Raw genomic sequence first — 16988 nt, forward strand, 5'->3', positions numbered from 1 at the left:
CAGCCTGGTGGAGAGCTGCCTTCTTTCCCTGGCATGCTACTCTGCTTCTAGAAGTAACTATGGAACTATGGTGCTGCTGCTGCTGCTGCTGCTGGTAACAGTCATCGGCTAATTTCCCTAACTGAATACTGCCTACCTTATATTAGGGACACTAAATGAATTTAAATCTATTAGGGCACCATAATAAGATGGCGTATTATTTTAAATGGGATAAACACTTAAAAATTGGCATTAAATCTGTTTAGAGTCACCTGAGTAGAATTAGATAGAAATTGGCTATAAGCCAGAAAAGTCTAAGCAGGAAATGGTTTTCATAGCATGTTAGTGGTAAATCAAATCAATTGTAGCTCAAGAAAAAACAGCACAATATTGTCAAATATATTAAAAAAAAAATAATGTTCCAGAAAATGGCCAAGAGCAGTGACCTAGTGCATGCTTGAGCCCTGTTCTCATCTTATTAACATCTTACATTATTAGCATGGTACATTTGTCACAGTAATGACCCAATATTGCTACATCATTATGGACTTAAGTCCCAATTTATTCAGATATTTTGAGTTTTTTACCTAATGTCCTGTTTCTGTCCCAGGATCCTATCCAGGACAGTACATTACATTTAGTTGTCATGTGTCCTTAGTCTCCTCTGGCCTGTGACAGTTTCTTAGACTTTCCTTATTTTTATTATTGCCTTGACAATTTTGTGGGGTACCAGTTGGGTCTTTTGTAGAGTGTTCCTCAGCTAGGATATGTCATGTGTTTTTCTCACAGTTAGACGGGTTGTGGGTTTCTGGGAGCCAGACCTCAAAGGTAAAGTGCTGTCTCATCACATATTAATGGTACATGTTGTCAAAATGACATCACTGTTGATGTTGACCTTGGTCACCTGGCCGAGGTAGTGGTTGTCAGGTTTCCTTTCTGTTAAAGTTATTCTTTTCTCTCCCTTTGCAGACTGTCCTCTTAGGAAGGCAGTCAGTATGCGCAGCCCCTGCGTCAGGGGTGGGAATTCTGTTCCACATCCTTGAGGGCGGAATATCCATACAAATTATTTGGAATTTTCCTGCATGCAAGATTTGTCTGCTCTCTCCTGTTTGTCTATTTCTTCAGTCCTTTTATTATATCAGATTGAACTCCTAAGTATCTGTTATTAATATGATCATTATTATGAAATGTACTTACAGTGAGTCGTAACACCTGCGCACACCAGCATGTCCACAATCCTGGCATGGAAACTGATCCATTACCTCAGAACTTTCCTCCTGCTCCCCCTCGGTAGTCAGCCTGTCTCCCCACCCCTGGCCCCTAGCCACTGCCCATCTGTGCTCTCTACCTTGTTGGGCCTTTTCTGGAATGCCATATAACTAGGCTCATGCCATATGTAACCTTTCACTCACCATAATTCTCTGGAGAGCCATCCGTTTAGTTGTGTTTTTCAATAGTTTGTTCCTTATTATTGCTCAAGAGTATTTTGTTCACCCATGGTTGGACCTCTGGGGCAGTATGAACAGAGCTGCTATAAACATTCATGTGCAGGCTTTTCTTTGCACATAAGTTTTCATTTCTGTAAACACCTAGGGGTAGGATTGCCAGGAATATGATACATGTATATTTTATTTTGTAAGAAACTACCTAACTTTTCCAGAATGCTGGTACCACTTTACATCCTTACAAACAATATATGAGAATTCTATTCCACATTCCTGTCAGCACTTGGTTTTGTCAGATTTTCTTCTTTATTGTAGCCATTTTAGTAGTTTGTGGCCCTAAGTTCCATTTCATCTAAGTTGTTGAGTTTTTGTGCATTGAGTTGTTAATAGCATTTCCTTACTGCCCTTTTAATGTTGGTGGTGTGTCGGTCTCGAGTGATAATCCTTCTTTCATGAGGATAGTTTGTTTCTTTCCCCCTTTTTTGTGGTTGTCAGTCTAGATAGAGATTTATCAATTTTATGAATCTTTTTTAAAGAATCAATCTCAGGGCACCTGGGTGGCTCAGTTGGTTGAGCATCTGACCCTTGATTTCAGCTCAAGTCATGATCCCAAGGTTGTGGGATTGAGCCCTGAGTTGGACTTCGTACTGAGCATTGGAGCCTACTTAAGATTCTCTCTCTCTCCAGAGGGAATGAGCCCCTCTCCCCCACTCATGTGCTCTCTCTGTCTCTCTAAAATAAAATTAAATAAATAAAATGAAGAGCCAATCTCTGATTTTGTTGATTTTTCTCTGTTGCTTTACTATTCTCTGTTGTATTCGTTTCTGCTCTATCCTTATTATTTTCTTCCTTTGGTTTGCTTTGGGGCTTATTTTGAGCCTCTTTCTCTAGTTTCTTAAGGTGCACACTGGGTCATTGATTTGAGACCTTTCTTTCTTTCTAATGTGGGCGTTTTTATAAAGTGATCTCTACACCCAGCATGGGGCTTGAACTCATGACCCTGAGGTCAAAAGTCTCATGCTCTACCAACTGAGCCAGCCAGGCACCCCATATGTAGACATTTAATGCTATAAATTTTCCTCCATGCCTTACTTTAGCTGCATCCTACAAATTTTGATTATTTTGGTTTTCATTTTTATTGCATGTAAAATACTTTCTAATTTCTCTTGACTACTTCTTGGACCAATTGGTTATTTAAAAGTGTATTATTCATTTTCCAAATATGTGGAGATTTTCCATTTACCTTTCCACTATTGATTTCCAGCTTAATTCCATAACGTTAGAGAATATATTTTGTATGCTTTTGTTTCTTCTTCATTTTTTAAGGTTTTGTTTTATGATCTGGGATATGGTCTATCTTGATGAATATTGCATGTGCATTTGTGAAGAATGTGTTTTTCTGTTAGATAGAGTGTTCTCTTAATGTCAACTAGGTCACGTAGGTAGATAGTATTAGTCAGGGTTCTGTATGACTTTTTGGCCACTTATTCAGCTAATTACTAAGGACGTGTTTAAGTCTCCAGCTATAATTACATATTTGTTTATTTCTACTTTCAGTTGCATCAGTTTTTCCTTCATGCATTTTGAAATTCTGTCATTAACTGAGTACATATTTAGCACTCTTAATATCTTCTTGATGAATTGATACCTTTTATTTTTATGTATCCTTATCCCTGATAATATTCCTTTCTCTGAGGTCTACTTTCCATGATATTAATATATTTTCTCCAACCAACTTTCTCTTATTGTACATATAGTAATTCTCTTTCATCTTTTTACTTTTAATCTGTGTTTTTATATTTAAGGTGGGTTTCTGCCAGATAACTTATAGTTGGATCTTTTTTTAAATAGCTTATCATTGTTGGATCTTATAATTAACACGTTGAGAGCATTTATATTTATTATAATCATTGATATGATTCTATTTTGGTCTACCGTTTTGTTATTTTCTCTTTTTCCTCTAGTTTTTTGGTTCCCCTCTCCCTGTTTCCTGTTTCCTTATGAATTATTTAAATATTTTCAAATACTCTTGTTTAAATTTTTCTATTGGCTTTTGGCTGTATCTCTTTGTATTATATACTGTGTTTTTAATGGTTGCTCTGGAGATTGCAGCGTACATTCTCAACCTTTCACAGTCTTCTTAGAGTTAATTTTTTTTTTCATTTCAAGTAAAATATCAAAGCCTTACAATCATATAGGTCCTCTTACTCTCCTGCCTTCATGTGATAGCTGTCATACTGAAAACCCCACCAGACAGTGTTATTTTAGTAATATACATGTTCACTTAAGGGGTGAAATTTTGCTTTTATATTTACCCAGATATTTACTGTTTGTCTTCCTCTGCCTTCTTGAAGGCCCATATTTCTTTCTGGTTCTCATTATTTTTGAGCTGTAGAACCTCATTTAGTATTTCTTTTAGGCTATATCTGCTGGTGAGAAATTCTCTTTGTTTTCCTTCATCTGAGAATATTTTTGCCTTCATTCCCAAAAGAGAATTTACTGGATATAGAGGGTTTTTTTTTTTCCTTTTAATACTTTAAAGACACCCCACCGTCTCCTGGCTTCTGTGGTTACTGATGAGAAATCCACACTAATTCAGATTATTATTTCCCTATGTATGTGTCATCAATGTTGAGTTATTTTTCTTTATTATTTTCAACAGTTTAATTATGATGTGTTTGAATGTAGTTTTTATCCTGCTTATGGTTCATTGAGTCCTTAGATCTATAAATTTTTGTCTTTTCTCAAATTTGTAAAATTTCAGGCAGTGATTTATTCAAGTAATTTTCCTGCTCCATTTCTTTCTCTTCTTCTAAGACTTCAGTGACACAAATGTCAGACCTTTTACAGTTATTTCACAAGTCACTGAGGCTCTAATCGTTTATTTCAATCGTTTTCTTTTCTGTCTTCTTATTGGATAATTTCTATTAATCTTCATGTTCATTGGCTCTTTCCTTTGTCATCTCCCATTCCATATTGAATTTTTTTGTTTCAGATTATTGTATTATTTGGTTTTGACATTTCCTTTAAAAAAAAACTACCTTTTTAAAAATGTTTATTTATTAATTTAAGAGAGGGAGAGAGCGTGCATGCAAGCCAGGGGAGGGGCAGAGAGAGAGGAGAGAGAGAATCCCAAGCAGGCTCTGCTCTGTCAGTGTGGAGCCCAGCACAGGGATCAGTCCCACACACCGTGAGATCATGACCTGAGCTGAAATCAAGAGCTGGACGCTTAACTGACTGAGCCACCCAGGTGCCCTAAAAAAATTGGCCCTAAAAAAATTCTATTTCTCTGTTGAGAACTTTACTTCTGTTCATTTCAAGTGTGTTTACCTTTGCTGTATGGAGCATAATCCTAAAAGTTGCTTTAGAATCCTTAATGATACTCCCAACATCTGAATCGTCTCAAGGTAGGCATCTATAAGTTGTCTTTTCCCATGAGAACTGGTCTCATTTCCTAGTTCCTGATATGTTGAATAATTTTGTATTGTATCCTAGACATGTCCTGGTTGAGTATTACTTTGGGCCCTCTGGAGAATGTTGAGTTTTATATTAGCAGGCAGTCAATCCAGTTAGAATTGCCACACAATTCTGTCTTGCCCTTTGTGGGCTATGGTTTTAATCTCTTTTCAATTTTCAAACCTTTTGAGATGTTCCTTTGGGTCCGTCCCAGGCTTATGAATCTCAGCAGTGAGCCTGGGACTTTTGTGGGTTCATTCACAGAATTGAGAGACCTTTTTCTTTAGCTCTTTCCTCTCTGCAATTCTCCCTCCCTCCCCTGCCCCCCACTCACACTCCATCCTGCAGGATTCTCTCTCTGGCCAAAAAGACAGAAGTTTCTCTCAGAGTCATTTCTCCCACACAGTTCTATGTCTGGGGCCCATTCTTGGGGCAGTGCTGAGAGAGAAAACAAACCATCAGGGATTTCCTCTCACATTCTTTAAACTCTTTGTAAAGTTGTTAGTCTAAGTTTTAGCCACTGCTGCATGGCAGCTATGCAAGCTGGGCCTATCCTCAAGGCAGTGCCTCAAGACATAATAATAAAAACAGAAAACTCATCCCCATACAGGTCACTTCTCCAAAGTTTTGCCTCCAAAGTCTGTCTGCTATTGTTCACTTTTCAAAATTTTTAGGTAATTGCTCCTCATATTTTGTCTGGAGTTTTTATAGTTGCGGTCAGCCAGAGAGAGAAAGGCTATAGTGAGCTTATGCATCCTGGCCAGAATCTGTCAAAGTAGTTTCAATTTACATTTCTGCATGAGTGATGTTAAGCATCTTTTTATATGTTTAAGGGCCATTTTCATTTCTTGTGTATGTGAATTCATGTCTTTTGCCTATTTGGTCTTTGGACTTTACTTAATTTTGAAGATTTCTATGTATTTTATCTTATTTTATTTTTTGAGAGAGCAAGGGAGGGTTATAGGGAGAGAGAATCTGAAGCAGGCTCTACACCTAGCATGGAGCCCGACTCGGCTTGATCTCATGACCTTGAAATCATCACCTGAGCTGAAATCAAGAGTTCGACACTTACCCAACTGAGCCCTCAGGTGCCCCAAAGATTTCTGTATATTTTAGAAATATTAGAATTTTATCTCTTTTGACATGGAAAAAATTTTAAGTTTATTAGGTATTTTATCTTCTAAGTTGGTATTATGAATGGACTTTTCTTTAACAGGTTACTGTTTGGGCATAAGGAAGCTATTGAGTTCTCCTTGTGAGTTTTTTTTCCTGCTACCATACTAAAGTTTTTTTTTTTTTTAATGTTTGACTCTATTTTATGTTTGATTATCTGAGGTTTTCATGTATATCATCATGTTATCTGGAAAATAATTTAATGTTTTCTTTTCTAAGTCATATGCCTTTAATTGATTTTTCTTATTTAATTGCATTGGTTTAAACCTCCAGTGCAGTGTTGAATAGTAGTATAGATGTTGGGTATTCTGATCTTAGAGGAAATACCTCCAGTATTCCTTCATAAAGTAATGTCTGTAGAACTAAGGAGGGGATTTTGTGTGTGTGTGTGTGTGTGTGTGTGTGTATTTTAGTCATTTTTAGTCAGTTTCTATTTGGTTAGGTGTTTTAGTAAAAAATGGGTATTGAGGGGTGCCTGGGTGGCTCAGTTGGTTGGGCGGCCGACTTCGGCTCAGGTCGTGATCTCGTGGTCCATGAGTTCGAGCCCCGCGTCAGGCTCTGTGCTGACAGCTCAGAGCCTGGAGCCTGTTTCAGATTCTGTGTCTCCCTCTCTCTGACCCTCCCCCGTTCATGCTCTGTCTCTCTCTGTCTCAAAAATAAAAATAAATGTTAAAAAAAATTTTTTTTAAATGGGTATTGAATACTGTCAAAGGCTTTTTTTTTTGCATCTATGGAGATAATTATATGATTTTTCTCACTGATTTATTAATACGTTGTATGACATTAATGGATTTTCTAATTGAGCTAACCTTGCATTTCAAGGATAAATTCCACTTGGTCATCATGTATTATTTCTTTAATTTGATGTTATATTTTGTTTGCTAATATTTTACTATTTTTGCATGATATTCCTAAGTTATACTGGTCTCTACTTTCCCTCTGGTCAAGCTTTAAATATATCTCACGAATTCTGGTTTACAGTGTTTTTCATTGTCATTTTTAAAATTTGTGGATTAAGTACTTCCCCTTTTACCTAAAATCTATTGTTTAATAAATGTTTAAAAAAATTTTTGTTTATTCATTTTTGAAAGACAGAGAGAGACAGAGCACAAGCAGGGGAGGGGTGGAGAGAGAGGGGGACACAGAATCAGAAGCAGGCTCCAGGCTCTGAGCTGTCAGCACAGAGCCCGACACGAGGCTCGAACTCACGAACTGCGAGATCATGACCTGAGCCAAAGTCAGATGCTCAACCGACTGAGCCACCCAGGCGCCCCACGTTTAATAAATGGTTTTAAATTTTTAGTTGGGAGGACACTTTAGTTTTTATTTTGTTAATTTCTAGTTTGTGCTGTGGTTATAGTATATGTTTATAATATTTCTTTTTAATGGAAATTACTGGTATTTTCTTTGTGACCCAATATACAATTTTTACACATGTTCATGTGCACTTAAGAAGAAGATGTAGTCTCTGTTAGCAGAGTGTAAAGTTCCATATGGATCCATAATATTTACCTCATGGAGTCTTCTATCTCCTTACTTAGTATCATCCACTTGATAATGACTTGTACTGAGAGTAGTAGTATATCATGTTTTCCAATTATTGATGAGTTTTTTCTGTGACTCTTTACATTTCCTGTAGTTTCTGTTTTATAAAGGTAGTGTTTCTGTTGTTTAGCGCATAGATATTCACAGCTATCATATATTCATTGTGAATTGCAGCTTTCAGTATTGGAAAGTATCTGGGTTTGTCAATTCTAATGCTTTTCAGCTAAAATTCAACTTTGTTGACATCTGTATTTCAACTCCTGCTTTTTTTAGTTTCTTTTGCCTGAAATACCTTTGTCCATCTCTAATTTTAGCCTTTTAGAATCACTTTAACTTTTGCTTATTAACTTTATAATCTGAGTATGGTTGTTCATCAGATATATGTGTCATGAATATTTTCTCCCTGTCTATAGCCTCATTTTTTACACCCTTAATGTCTCTTGATGAGAATTAGGATTTTGAGTTTCATCCATGTGAGACTGGAGTTTATACAGTTTCAATTTTGTGGAATAGTCTATTGTATGAATATATCAATTCTATCCTGTTCTGCAGTTGAGGGCCATTTGAGTTGTTTCTAGTTTTTATTAGCATGCATAATATTGCTATGAACATTCTTCTACAAATCTCTCCTTGTACACATGTGAGAATTTCTTTAGTGTGTTTATCTAAGAAAGGGGACTGTTGCATCATAACGTGTGCAAACTAATCCCAGATTGTTTTCCAAAGTGATTCTTTCAATTTATGCTGCCGGTAGCATGGTAAAGGTTTCTGGTTGTCCCACATTGTAGTCAACATTTGACAGATTGTTTAATTTTTTGCTAATCTGCTAGGAGTGTAATTCTATCACACTGGTTTTGACAAGCATTTCCAAGATTAGGTTAAACATCTCTTTCATATGTTTATTAGCCATTTATGTTTCTTATGAAATATCTATTCAAATTCTTTCACTTATTTTCCTTTTTGCTGTTTGCTTTCTTCTTGATCTATGTGTTCCTTATTCTGGTTATGAGTCCAGGGCAGATTTATCTTCCTTCCCCTCATCTAGAGTGCTTTTATAATTGTAAACCTACAGAAGAGCTGCAAGTGTAGCAGAGTAAATACTTGCATACTCTTCACTTGTGTTCACCACTTGTTAACATGTTGCCACATTTGAAAACAATGTGCAGACATCATGTTTCACCCTTGCAACACCATTGCCTGAGAATAAGGACGTTCTTCTCCATAAAATACCACTGTCCTGCTGCCCAAGAAAATTAACAATAATTCCATATTATCTGTAGTCCATATTCTCATTTTCCCATTTGTCACCAAAATGTCCTTGATAGCCCCCACCTTTTTTGATCTAGAGTCTAATCAAGGTTCACCTGTTAGATTTGGTCACGATGCCTCTAGTCTCTCAATTTAGAACACTCACCCTGCTTTTTGCTCTTGTTTTTTCTCTTGATCTTGACCTTTATGATAAGTCGGAGCTAGTTATCTTGCCCAGTATCCCATAATCTAGATGTATCTGATTGTTTTCTGCAGGTTGTTGGCACAGATGTACAGGGATGGTGCCGTGTCTTCTGGCATCACCTCAGGAGATAAGTGATGCTGGTTTGTTTACAATTGGCGGTGCCAGCTTCGATCTCATGGTGAAGGTGGTGACAGCCAGATGTCTCCATTGTTAAGGAACATTCTCCTTCTGTGATCAGTAAATAATCTGTAGTGTAATACCTTGGCACAATGTAGATCTCCTGTTTCCCAACAACCTTTCACCTGCCTGGATCTTTTTTCAAATCTGAGTGGTGATTTTATGCTCTCAACTTGGAGTTTTAGCTCCCTCTTTTTATTTCTTTAAGAGCATTAAATATCCCTGTTTTATATGCCTGAATGCTTTGTGCACTAGAGGTCTAGTTCTGCCTCTTGTTGTTTCTCATGGCTCTCACTCATGGTGCAATTTTTCCTTTTTTGTTTCTATGAGTTTTGATTACTTGCATTTCATAGGGCTTTATCTATGAATTCATTCAGGCCGGTGTTGAAGGTGGGCTCCTTCTGAGAGACATTTACAGACTGAAGTTTTGAGGACCTCCCAAGGTGGTGTAAATTAGGACTAAACCCTGGGAGCTGGCATTATTCTGGCAACTCTGGTTGTAGGTTTACCTCTGGTTCAGTCTAACACTGAGAATTCAGCCTTGTGGGGGTCTCATCTTTATGGAGATACTCCTGTGAGATTGCCCACTTTGGGAGAGCCCTAGCATTGTCTTTCATGGATTCAGAGGCCTTGCTTGAGAACCAGAATTCTGGGTCACTAATGTAGCAAATGCCCTCAGGGCAGGCACCAACTGGGGGCTCCACAGACCTCACTAGGTTTAATTCCACTGAAGTGTTGGGCCTGTGAAGGTTCTAAACTTTTTCTGTTGTTGTTGTTGTTGTTTGTTTTTACCAGCTTAGTGATGTACTGAAGATTTTGGTTTTTTATTTTATTAGCATTTTTAGTTGTTTTGTGGGCATCTATCCTGCCAGGTAGTAGTGCTTCCCTAGTCTGTGCTGGTTATGGAATTCTTAGTGCCTCTTGGGGCTGCTGGAGCTGTTCTAGGCACACGTGTGAGAGGACTTGGGGTCCTCTTTGAGGCACTCCCAACATCCTGTGTAGTCTGTCCTTATACTCCCAAGCAGGCAGGACCCGGTTGGCAGGGACAGGCAAGAGCAGTGCATGGGTATCTATCTCTGGGTGGTGGCTCCCCTGCTTGGGCTCACTTCATGCTGGTTTTGATTCCAAGCTTCTTCTGGGACCAGTGGCTCTGGGGCAGTAAAAGGAAAGGATTCTGTGACTGAGTGGGACCTGTTTGCAGGTTAGGCTGTGGGGCACACAGAGGTAGGGACCCGTGGTCTTTGGGTACCAGCTTCTCCCCTGGCCCTGCCTCTTCTGTGTTTGCCAGTCACTGATTGGTTGTGTGTGTTCTCCTGCGCACACCCCCCCAGGAGGGGCGTCCTTGGGTCCCTGTGGCTGCTGCACCTGCCCAAGGTACACATGGCTTTGTGGGACGGTAAGTTCCAAATGTAGCCCTGATGCCTTTCCACATGGGACCCTGCTCCCGCCCCTGCCCCTGCTGCTGTCCACACCAGGAGGGAGGGTCTGGGGCCCCTCTCTGTGTGGATGACCCTATGTAAACCCTGCCAGACTGCTGCTTCTAAGATGGGATGTAGGGGGGCGCTGTCATCCTCCATCCATGGGCCAAGGGCCTGAGGGGCTTTCAGGGGGGTGGGGGAGTGGGGGGTTCATAACATCAGTTGGAAAGGCTGTCAGAGTTGCGCAAATTGTGTCAGATTGTCTTTCTTATTAATTTTGAAAAGAATGTGTCTCTCTTTGACATCTTGAGGAGCAGGCAGAATCTGAAGTTGTGCTCAGTGGATTAAGTTTCATGTTCCTTTGCCCTCTGGGAGGAAAAGACAAGTGACAGAACAGGGAAACGAAGCAGCGGCGGGCGGCTGGTATCACGCACTGGTGTTGCACAAGGGGCTGTGGCCTCCGCTCCGGGCGGCCCAGTGCCAGGGAAGATAGGATAACGCGATTATTCTCAATTAGATTAATAAAGAATAATTAGATGTCATAAATCAAGTAATCATAGGATATTGTCATGGGAAAAATATGTAGCTAGAATTAATTAGTTTTCAAATAAAGCATTTATTTTAATTGCTTGAAATGATGGAGCCCTTAATTGCCGATGCATCATTTTGGCCTGAACATTTTGGTTGTTGTAACAACGTGACGGGTTTGTTCCCTGCAGTTCTGAGGAAACAATAGAGGAGAACTTGATTTCATCACCTCAGACTGAGCCTTGTGCTGGTGAGGTTCTGGAAACTCCCATCAGGCTGCAGGCAGGTGGCAAGTGTGGGCTGGGCTTCGGCTGGCACTGCCCAAGGCCCCCGTGCTGTCTATGAATGTGTGTGTGAGTATGTGCATGCATGTGCATGCGTGTGTATGTATATGTGAGTGGATGTGAATGTGTGTGCCTCCTGTGCATGTACGCAAGCACGCGCTTGAACATGGTGTGTGTGCAAGTCGGGACTGTACCGTGGGAACCTGCACAGAAGTGGCCTGTAGGACTCCAAGGCCTGGACTGTGGGGTGGAATGCTCCCCACTCCCTAGTCCCTAGGGACCAGGGCTTTTCTGGTGGGTTGATGTGCATTAGCGGGGTTCTCTATTCTTGGGTTTTTCCAAATCTGAGATCCTGGAGCTGATCAGCTATTCTTGCAGAGCAGGCATAGCACAGACAGTCAGTAGCTTCTGAGGATCCAATAGCTGCTCCTCAGAACTTGTCCCAAGCCCACCTGCTTGAGGGTAGCCTAGCAGGGTTTGTAGCCCCAGCCCAGAAGCATCTCCAGGCAGCTTACCTGTCCCACAGCAGAGCAGGGGCCATGGGTTGTGGAGCAGTGTGGGGTCAGGTTCTTCTGCCCACAGGAGGCTGTCCTTATGTTTGAGAAGAGTCATTTGGTTTTCAGCCAAAGGTGAGAGGGGCTTTTAGAGTGAAAACCCTAAAAAAGAAAGAAAGAAAGAAAGAAACAAACAAACAAACAAACAAACAAACAAGGATTTGGCTATTTGTAAGGCACATTCCGAGGGACCCCTTCCTTCTCTTTGAAACCCCTCGATGAAGGCAGGATGGAGCTGTAGAGTGGCTTCCTGGGGTCTCTCACCATTAAGGGTAAGCATCTGCCCCTTCTTGGCCCTGGCCCTGTAGTCTCTGCTCTGGGTCATTAGGATCTCAGCCCCCAGCCCTACTTCCAGCCCTCACATGGGCCAGGCCTCAGCCAGCCTGGTGCTGGCAATGGCCTCCTGCCGGGTCTATGCAGCGTTTCCCAGGTTCCTGTGGTCTCCAGAGGCTCGGGTCACTGACCGCCTTGTGCTGCCTTGGTGACTTGGAGCCCCCTGGTTTGCAAGTCCCCAGCTGCCTTGACGGTGGCATTTCTTAGGTGTTTTGAACCTTTTGCTTAATCAAGCTACTCCTGGCTCTATTCTGACGGGAGAGAGAGAACGAAAGGGTCTGGGATGGTTTCAAGGAGGGGAGGTACACAGGGCTTCGCTGTTAAGGGTGTGGATGAAGCAGTGCCTGGACTGATCTGCTGGAGAAACCCATGCCTCTCTTGCCTCTGCGCCTGCGCATTTGCCTGTCCTCAGCCTGCAGCCCTCTCCTGCATGGGCCTCTTCCGTCCTTGGCCTAGAACCCTCTCTAACCTCTGGCATAGGCCAGAGCCCCCTCCTGGAGGAATGCTGTCTTCTCTGCTCTTGTCCTTTTCCCTGCCCCAATTCCTCTGGTGGCTGTGGCTGTGGCTGTGGCTGCTGCAGTGGTCGGGTGGCCTCCTCCCTGATGGGCAGGTTGGGAAGTGTCTCAGAGCCCAGCAGGAGAGGCCCTCCTGATGAAGTTACTACAGTTCCCCAGCGGTCTGCTCCTGGCCTTTCCCTTTCAACCTTCAGCCTGGCCTGGGACCTGCCCCTTGGTCATTGGGGCAGGTCACTTCTGGTCCAGCAACCACCCCTGTACCATCACTGGGGCAGGCTCAGGCGTGGACACAGGGAGGCTTCTTCTTTCAGGTGGGTGGGCCCCAGCAGGCTTTAAACATAGGACCAGTGATTTGAGGAAGGGTCACTCATCTGTGATATCAGTCCTCCAGGGGAGTGGCAAGGTGACTCAGTCTCTTGCCCCTTGCCCACACACCAGTGCCCAAACCACTCTGCCCCTTTGTGGCAGCATGCCATTTCAGGCCTGGGTCTGAGTGGCCTGGGGCAGCTCACCAGATCAGTCTCTGCCCTAGTTTCACCAACAGTAAATGGGGTGCTGCCTTCTCGAAGGGTGGTTGTGCAGGCCTTCAGGACCCAGCAGGTGGTATATTTTAGCACACGTGAGGGAGAGGGCCCTCTCCATCTTTGGGTCCTGCTTGCCCAGGGACCCCACACACCTCTTGTCTGTCCATTGGTTCATCCCTTCAGTATACACTTGCTGAGCAGCTGCTATGTGCTTGGCCAGGCCTGTGGTCTGGGGGGAGCAGACCAACGTGGCCCCTGTTCTCACAAGCTTGCTGCGGGGCCTAGGTGGGCAGCATGTCCCGGCATGTCTTTGCCCCGTTGCAGGGAGGAGAGGAGATGGGCCTCGTGAGGGAGAAGGGAGACTGAATTTGCAGGATTCAGCTAGGTCCAGAGATGAGACTGGGTGTGTGGAGAGCCCAAGTGAGGAGGAGTCTTCCCTGGCTAGAGCAGTGCTGCTGCAGCCAGTGGGGTCCAGGGAGCCAGAGGTTACAGCCGGTGGGTGGACAGGGAGGCCTGGAGGCCAGTGGCTGGCTCTACGCAGGACACTGAGGGTAAGAGTGGCCTCAAAAGGGTGTGGGTGCCATGGTGCCCACCCAGAGACAGTATAGGTTGGGGCCACGGTGATGCCATTTGAGTGTAGAGGCCAGTAGGCAGGATGGAAGACAGGCTGAAGGGGGTGGGCAGCATCCAGGGGGGCTCCTACTGACTACCTTCCTGAAGGATGACAGGTGTGTCACTTACACCCTCCCTTGGTCCCCAGGTAACTGCACCTCCTTCCAGTATGGCAGCCTCGCCGCTCCCACCGCCAGACCCGCGGTTTGTCCTCCGAGGTACCCAGTCGGCAGTACATGCGCTGCATTTCTTCGGAGGAGCCGAAGGGCAGGGGCAGCCGCTCCTCCTCTCAGGGTGAGTAGCTGCGGTCCCAACCTAACCCCAGGGGTTAGCCCGGGATGAATTCAGAAGGTGGTGGGCTAGCAACGAGCCCGGCACTCAGTTGGGGGTCCTAGTGAAGGGCTCAGACTGCCCTTTCAGAGCCTACTCGACAAGCTGTCCCTTGGGCCCGCCCCCCTCGGAGGAGGTAGGAACATGCCCTCTCTGTTATAGACACCATCCAGTTTACAGTGACGATGGAGCTCCCCCATTCCTCTCCAGAGAAGTAGACTCTGCCTGAGGGACTCTCTGCCCACCATCCTTGGAAAAAGAGCACTGTGCCACTTTTACCCTTAGTTCACATGTACAGCCATCACCTAAACGAAAACCCAACAACGGAACGTCTGGTCCACCAGCTGGGTGGTTTCCAGGCCAGCCCTACAGAGCATGCTGGGAATGTCCTCCGCTGACGCCTCTTCCTGAGTCTGTGCTTGCACTTGTCAGAACAGATCCCTGAGTGGGCTGGTGCACATCTGGAGCCTGCAGACACGGAGGGCGGTTGCTACCCTGGACGGCCATCGGGGCCAGTGTGTAACCTGGCTGCATTCATTGCCCCAAGGGCACCAGCTCCTCAGGTGGGTCTTGGTGGCGGTGAGTGCAGTCCCAAAGGAGTTAAGCTGTGGCTTTCACCAGGGGCCAAGAGCTTGCCAGTGGAGGCTCTTGGGGTTTCCCCCAGCTGCCAGGCAGCCCCTCCCAGTGCGGAGCAGTGTGACCTCTGCCCTTGGTCTGCCCTGAGACTGTAGGTGGGCTGGGTGCCCATCACTGCAGCGTCTGTGACCACTGCGCTATCCAGGCCCACTGAGATGATGAACACAGAAAGCAGCTCTGTCTACAGCCCCACACCTCCCTGGCCTGAGCAGGCCTCTCCAGGGGCAAGAGCTGGGGGCTCAATGGCTGAGCCCAAGGCATCTCCTTAGAGGAGCCTCAGCTTCCCTTCCCCAGGGCTCTGGTGTCACAGCGGCTGCTTTGATGGGTGGCCACCTTCCCACGAGGTGGCTAGGACTGGTCACCAGGGTGGTGCAAAGCCTAAACCTAATGCCTACCCACTGACTGGGGCTGTGCTCCAAACCCTGAGTGTGGCCACCCCTAGGGGCACTGACAGTGCCACACAGGCACCCAGGTCCATGGCATTTGGGCTGACCAGTGCAGGGTGAGATGGGATGGCGAGAGCGAGGTGGGGTCTGGCACTCCTGGTAGAAGAAACTGCGTGTGCCAAAGCCACTGCAGGCCCAGCCTGTGCGTGTCATGGGGGCTGTGAGGGATGGAGGCCGGGCAGCAGAGCCCAGAGGGGCTGTGTTCTGGCACTGCCACCACAGCTTTGTGGAGGTACCAGCTTGGGGACTCCAGGTGAGAGGTGGGCCAAGAGGCAGCAGGAAGGGGCAGGTGGGTAAGAGAATGAGTTTATGTCTATCAAGTTTAAGTGAAACTTTCCTGAATGCCCTCCAGGGCAGGTCTGTGTTCCTTCTCTAGATTTGGAGCCCAGACATCTGGGTACCATGGTTCCCAGTCCCCAGAGGAGGAGGCCTGTCAGGCCCCCACCCATCTTCAAAGCACTTTTGTGCCAGACATGCCGTTCCCACCACCCTGAAGGTGGCTTGCAGGTGCCTGACAGACTGGAGGTATCCGGAAGGGCAGTGGCCCCGGATGTATGTGCTTGCAGGGCCGTTGCGGCACCTTGCCCCCTCCCTGGCCAAGCTGGCCCCCATCTCCAGTTGGTAGGGAAGGCCCTCCATACAGTTGTGGTCTTTCCCTGATCCTCAGAATAGATGTTGCGTCCAAATACCCCACTTGCACTGGAAGTTCCTATTTGTAAACATTCCTCTTGAGTTTTCAGCTGAGGCCTTAGACCCTTTGGGGTCTCCTGCTCCTCCAGGGCCCAGATACCTTGGGCTGTTCTCAGGGAACTCCTGGCCCTGAGTTCTGCTCCCTGAGCTGGCCTGATGCTGTGTGGGGAATAAATGTTGATGGTACCTCCCCTTCCAACCTGGATGGCACGGCGGTGGTCCTGCTCTGGGCAGGGGGCCCATGGGTCAGGAGGTCCACAGCACAGACTGTGCAGGTACTTGGAATGCCCAGGTGCATTTACGTTGCACTAGAGGCCGTGCACCCAGCTGTGTTTGGAGCCAAGTCTCTCTAAAGTGGCCCTTGAGAAAGGAAGGTACACTTTCATGTCAAGGGGAGGCCAGAGGACAGAAAGCTGGGAGCCAGGCTGAGAGTTAGTTGCCGCCTGCGTGCCTGAGAGCACACCTGTGCCAGTGACAGCCACCTGGGTGGATTTGTTTCCTCCCTTTTTCATTGCGAATTGTGCATACTTAGAGAAAAGTGCACATAACATGTTTACAGACCGTTGTGTTATTACAGAGTGGACACCTGGGTAACCACTCCAGTCAGGAAACACAACACTGCCGGGCATGATGTCTGCCCCGCTCCTGGCCTCGGGAGGCAGCTCCTTGCACCTTATTCTCACTGTATCATCTGAATGTGCATTTCCAAAATGCATGGAGTCGTCATGTCTAATTTTTTCTCTACTTAAAAAAATGGAGCCATACAGAACAGCTTCCTCTGTATATGACTTCTTCTATTCAGCTTTATGTTGTGAGATCCACCATCATGCTACACAGTGCATTGTGTGGGTTTTTCCTGTGTGGTATTCCACTGGATGTGGATTGTTTAC

At 44.9% G+C, this 16988-nt stretch overlaps 1 protein-coding gene and 1 non-coding gene across 2 annotated transcripts in view; one reads left to right on the plus strand and one right to left on the minus strand.

The window, feature by feature from the left end:
- GNB1L (G protein subunit beta 1 like) overlaps window positions 1-16988 on the plus strand; it is a 59389-nt gene that overhangs the window by 12680 nt on the left and 29721 nt on the right. Inside the window, exons 2-3 of the mRNA XM_047098263.1 lie at window positions 14145-14290; window positions 14764-14889. Coding sequence (XP_046954219.1) covers window positions 14166-14290; window positions 14764-14889 — 251 coding nt within the window. The 5' untranslated portion in view covers window positions 14145-14165. The remainder of the gene's footprint in view (window positions 1-14144; window positions 14291-14763; window positions 14890-16988) is intronic.
- On the minus strand, window positions 2396-2468 carry TRNAK-UUU (transfer RNA lysine (anticodon UUU)). The gene has a single exon. It is a non-coding gene; the product is annotated as a tRNA-Lys (tRNA).

Source organism: Lynx rufus, unplaced genomic scaffold, assembly GCF_022079265.1.
Source record: "Lynx rufus isolate CCGP_SWC_20201006 ecotype Redwood Valley unplaced genomic scaffold, mLynRuf1.p SCAF_45, whole genome shotgun sequence".
In the NCBI taxonomy this organism is placed as follows: domain Eukaryota; kingdom Metazoa; phylum Chordata; class Mammalia; order Carnivora; family Felidae; genus Lynx; species Lynx rufus.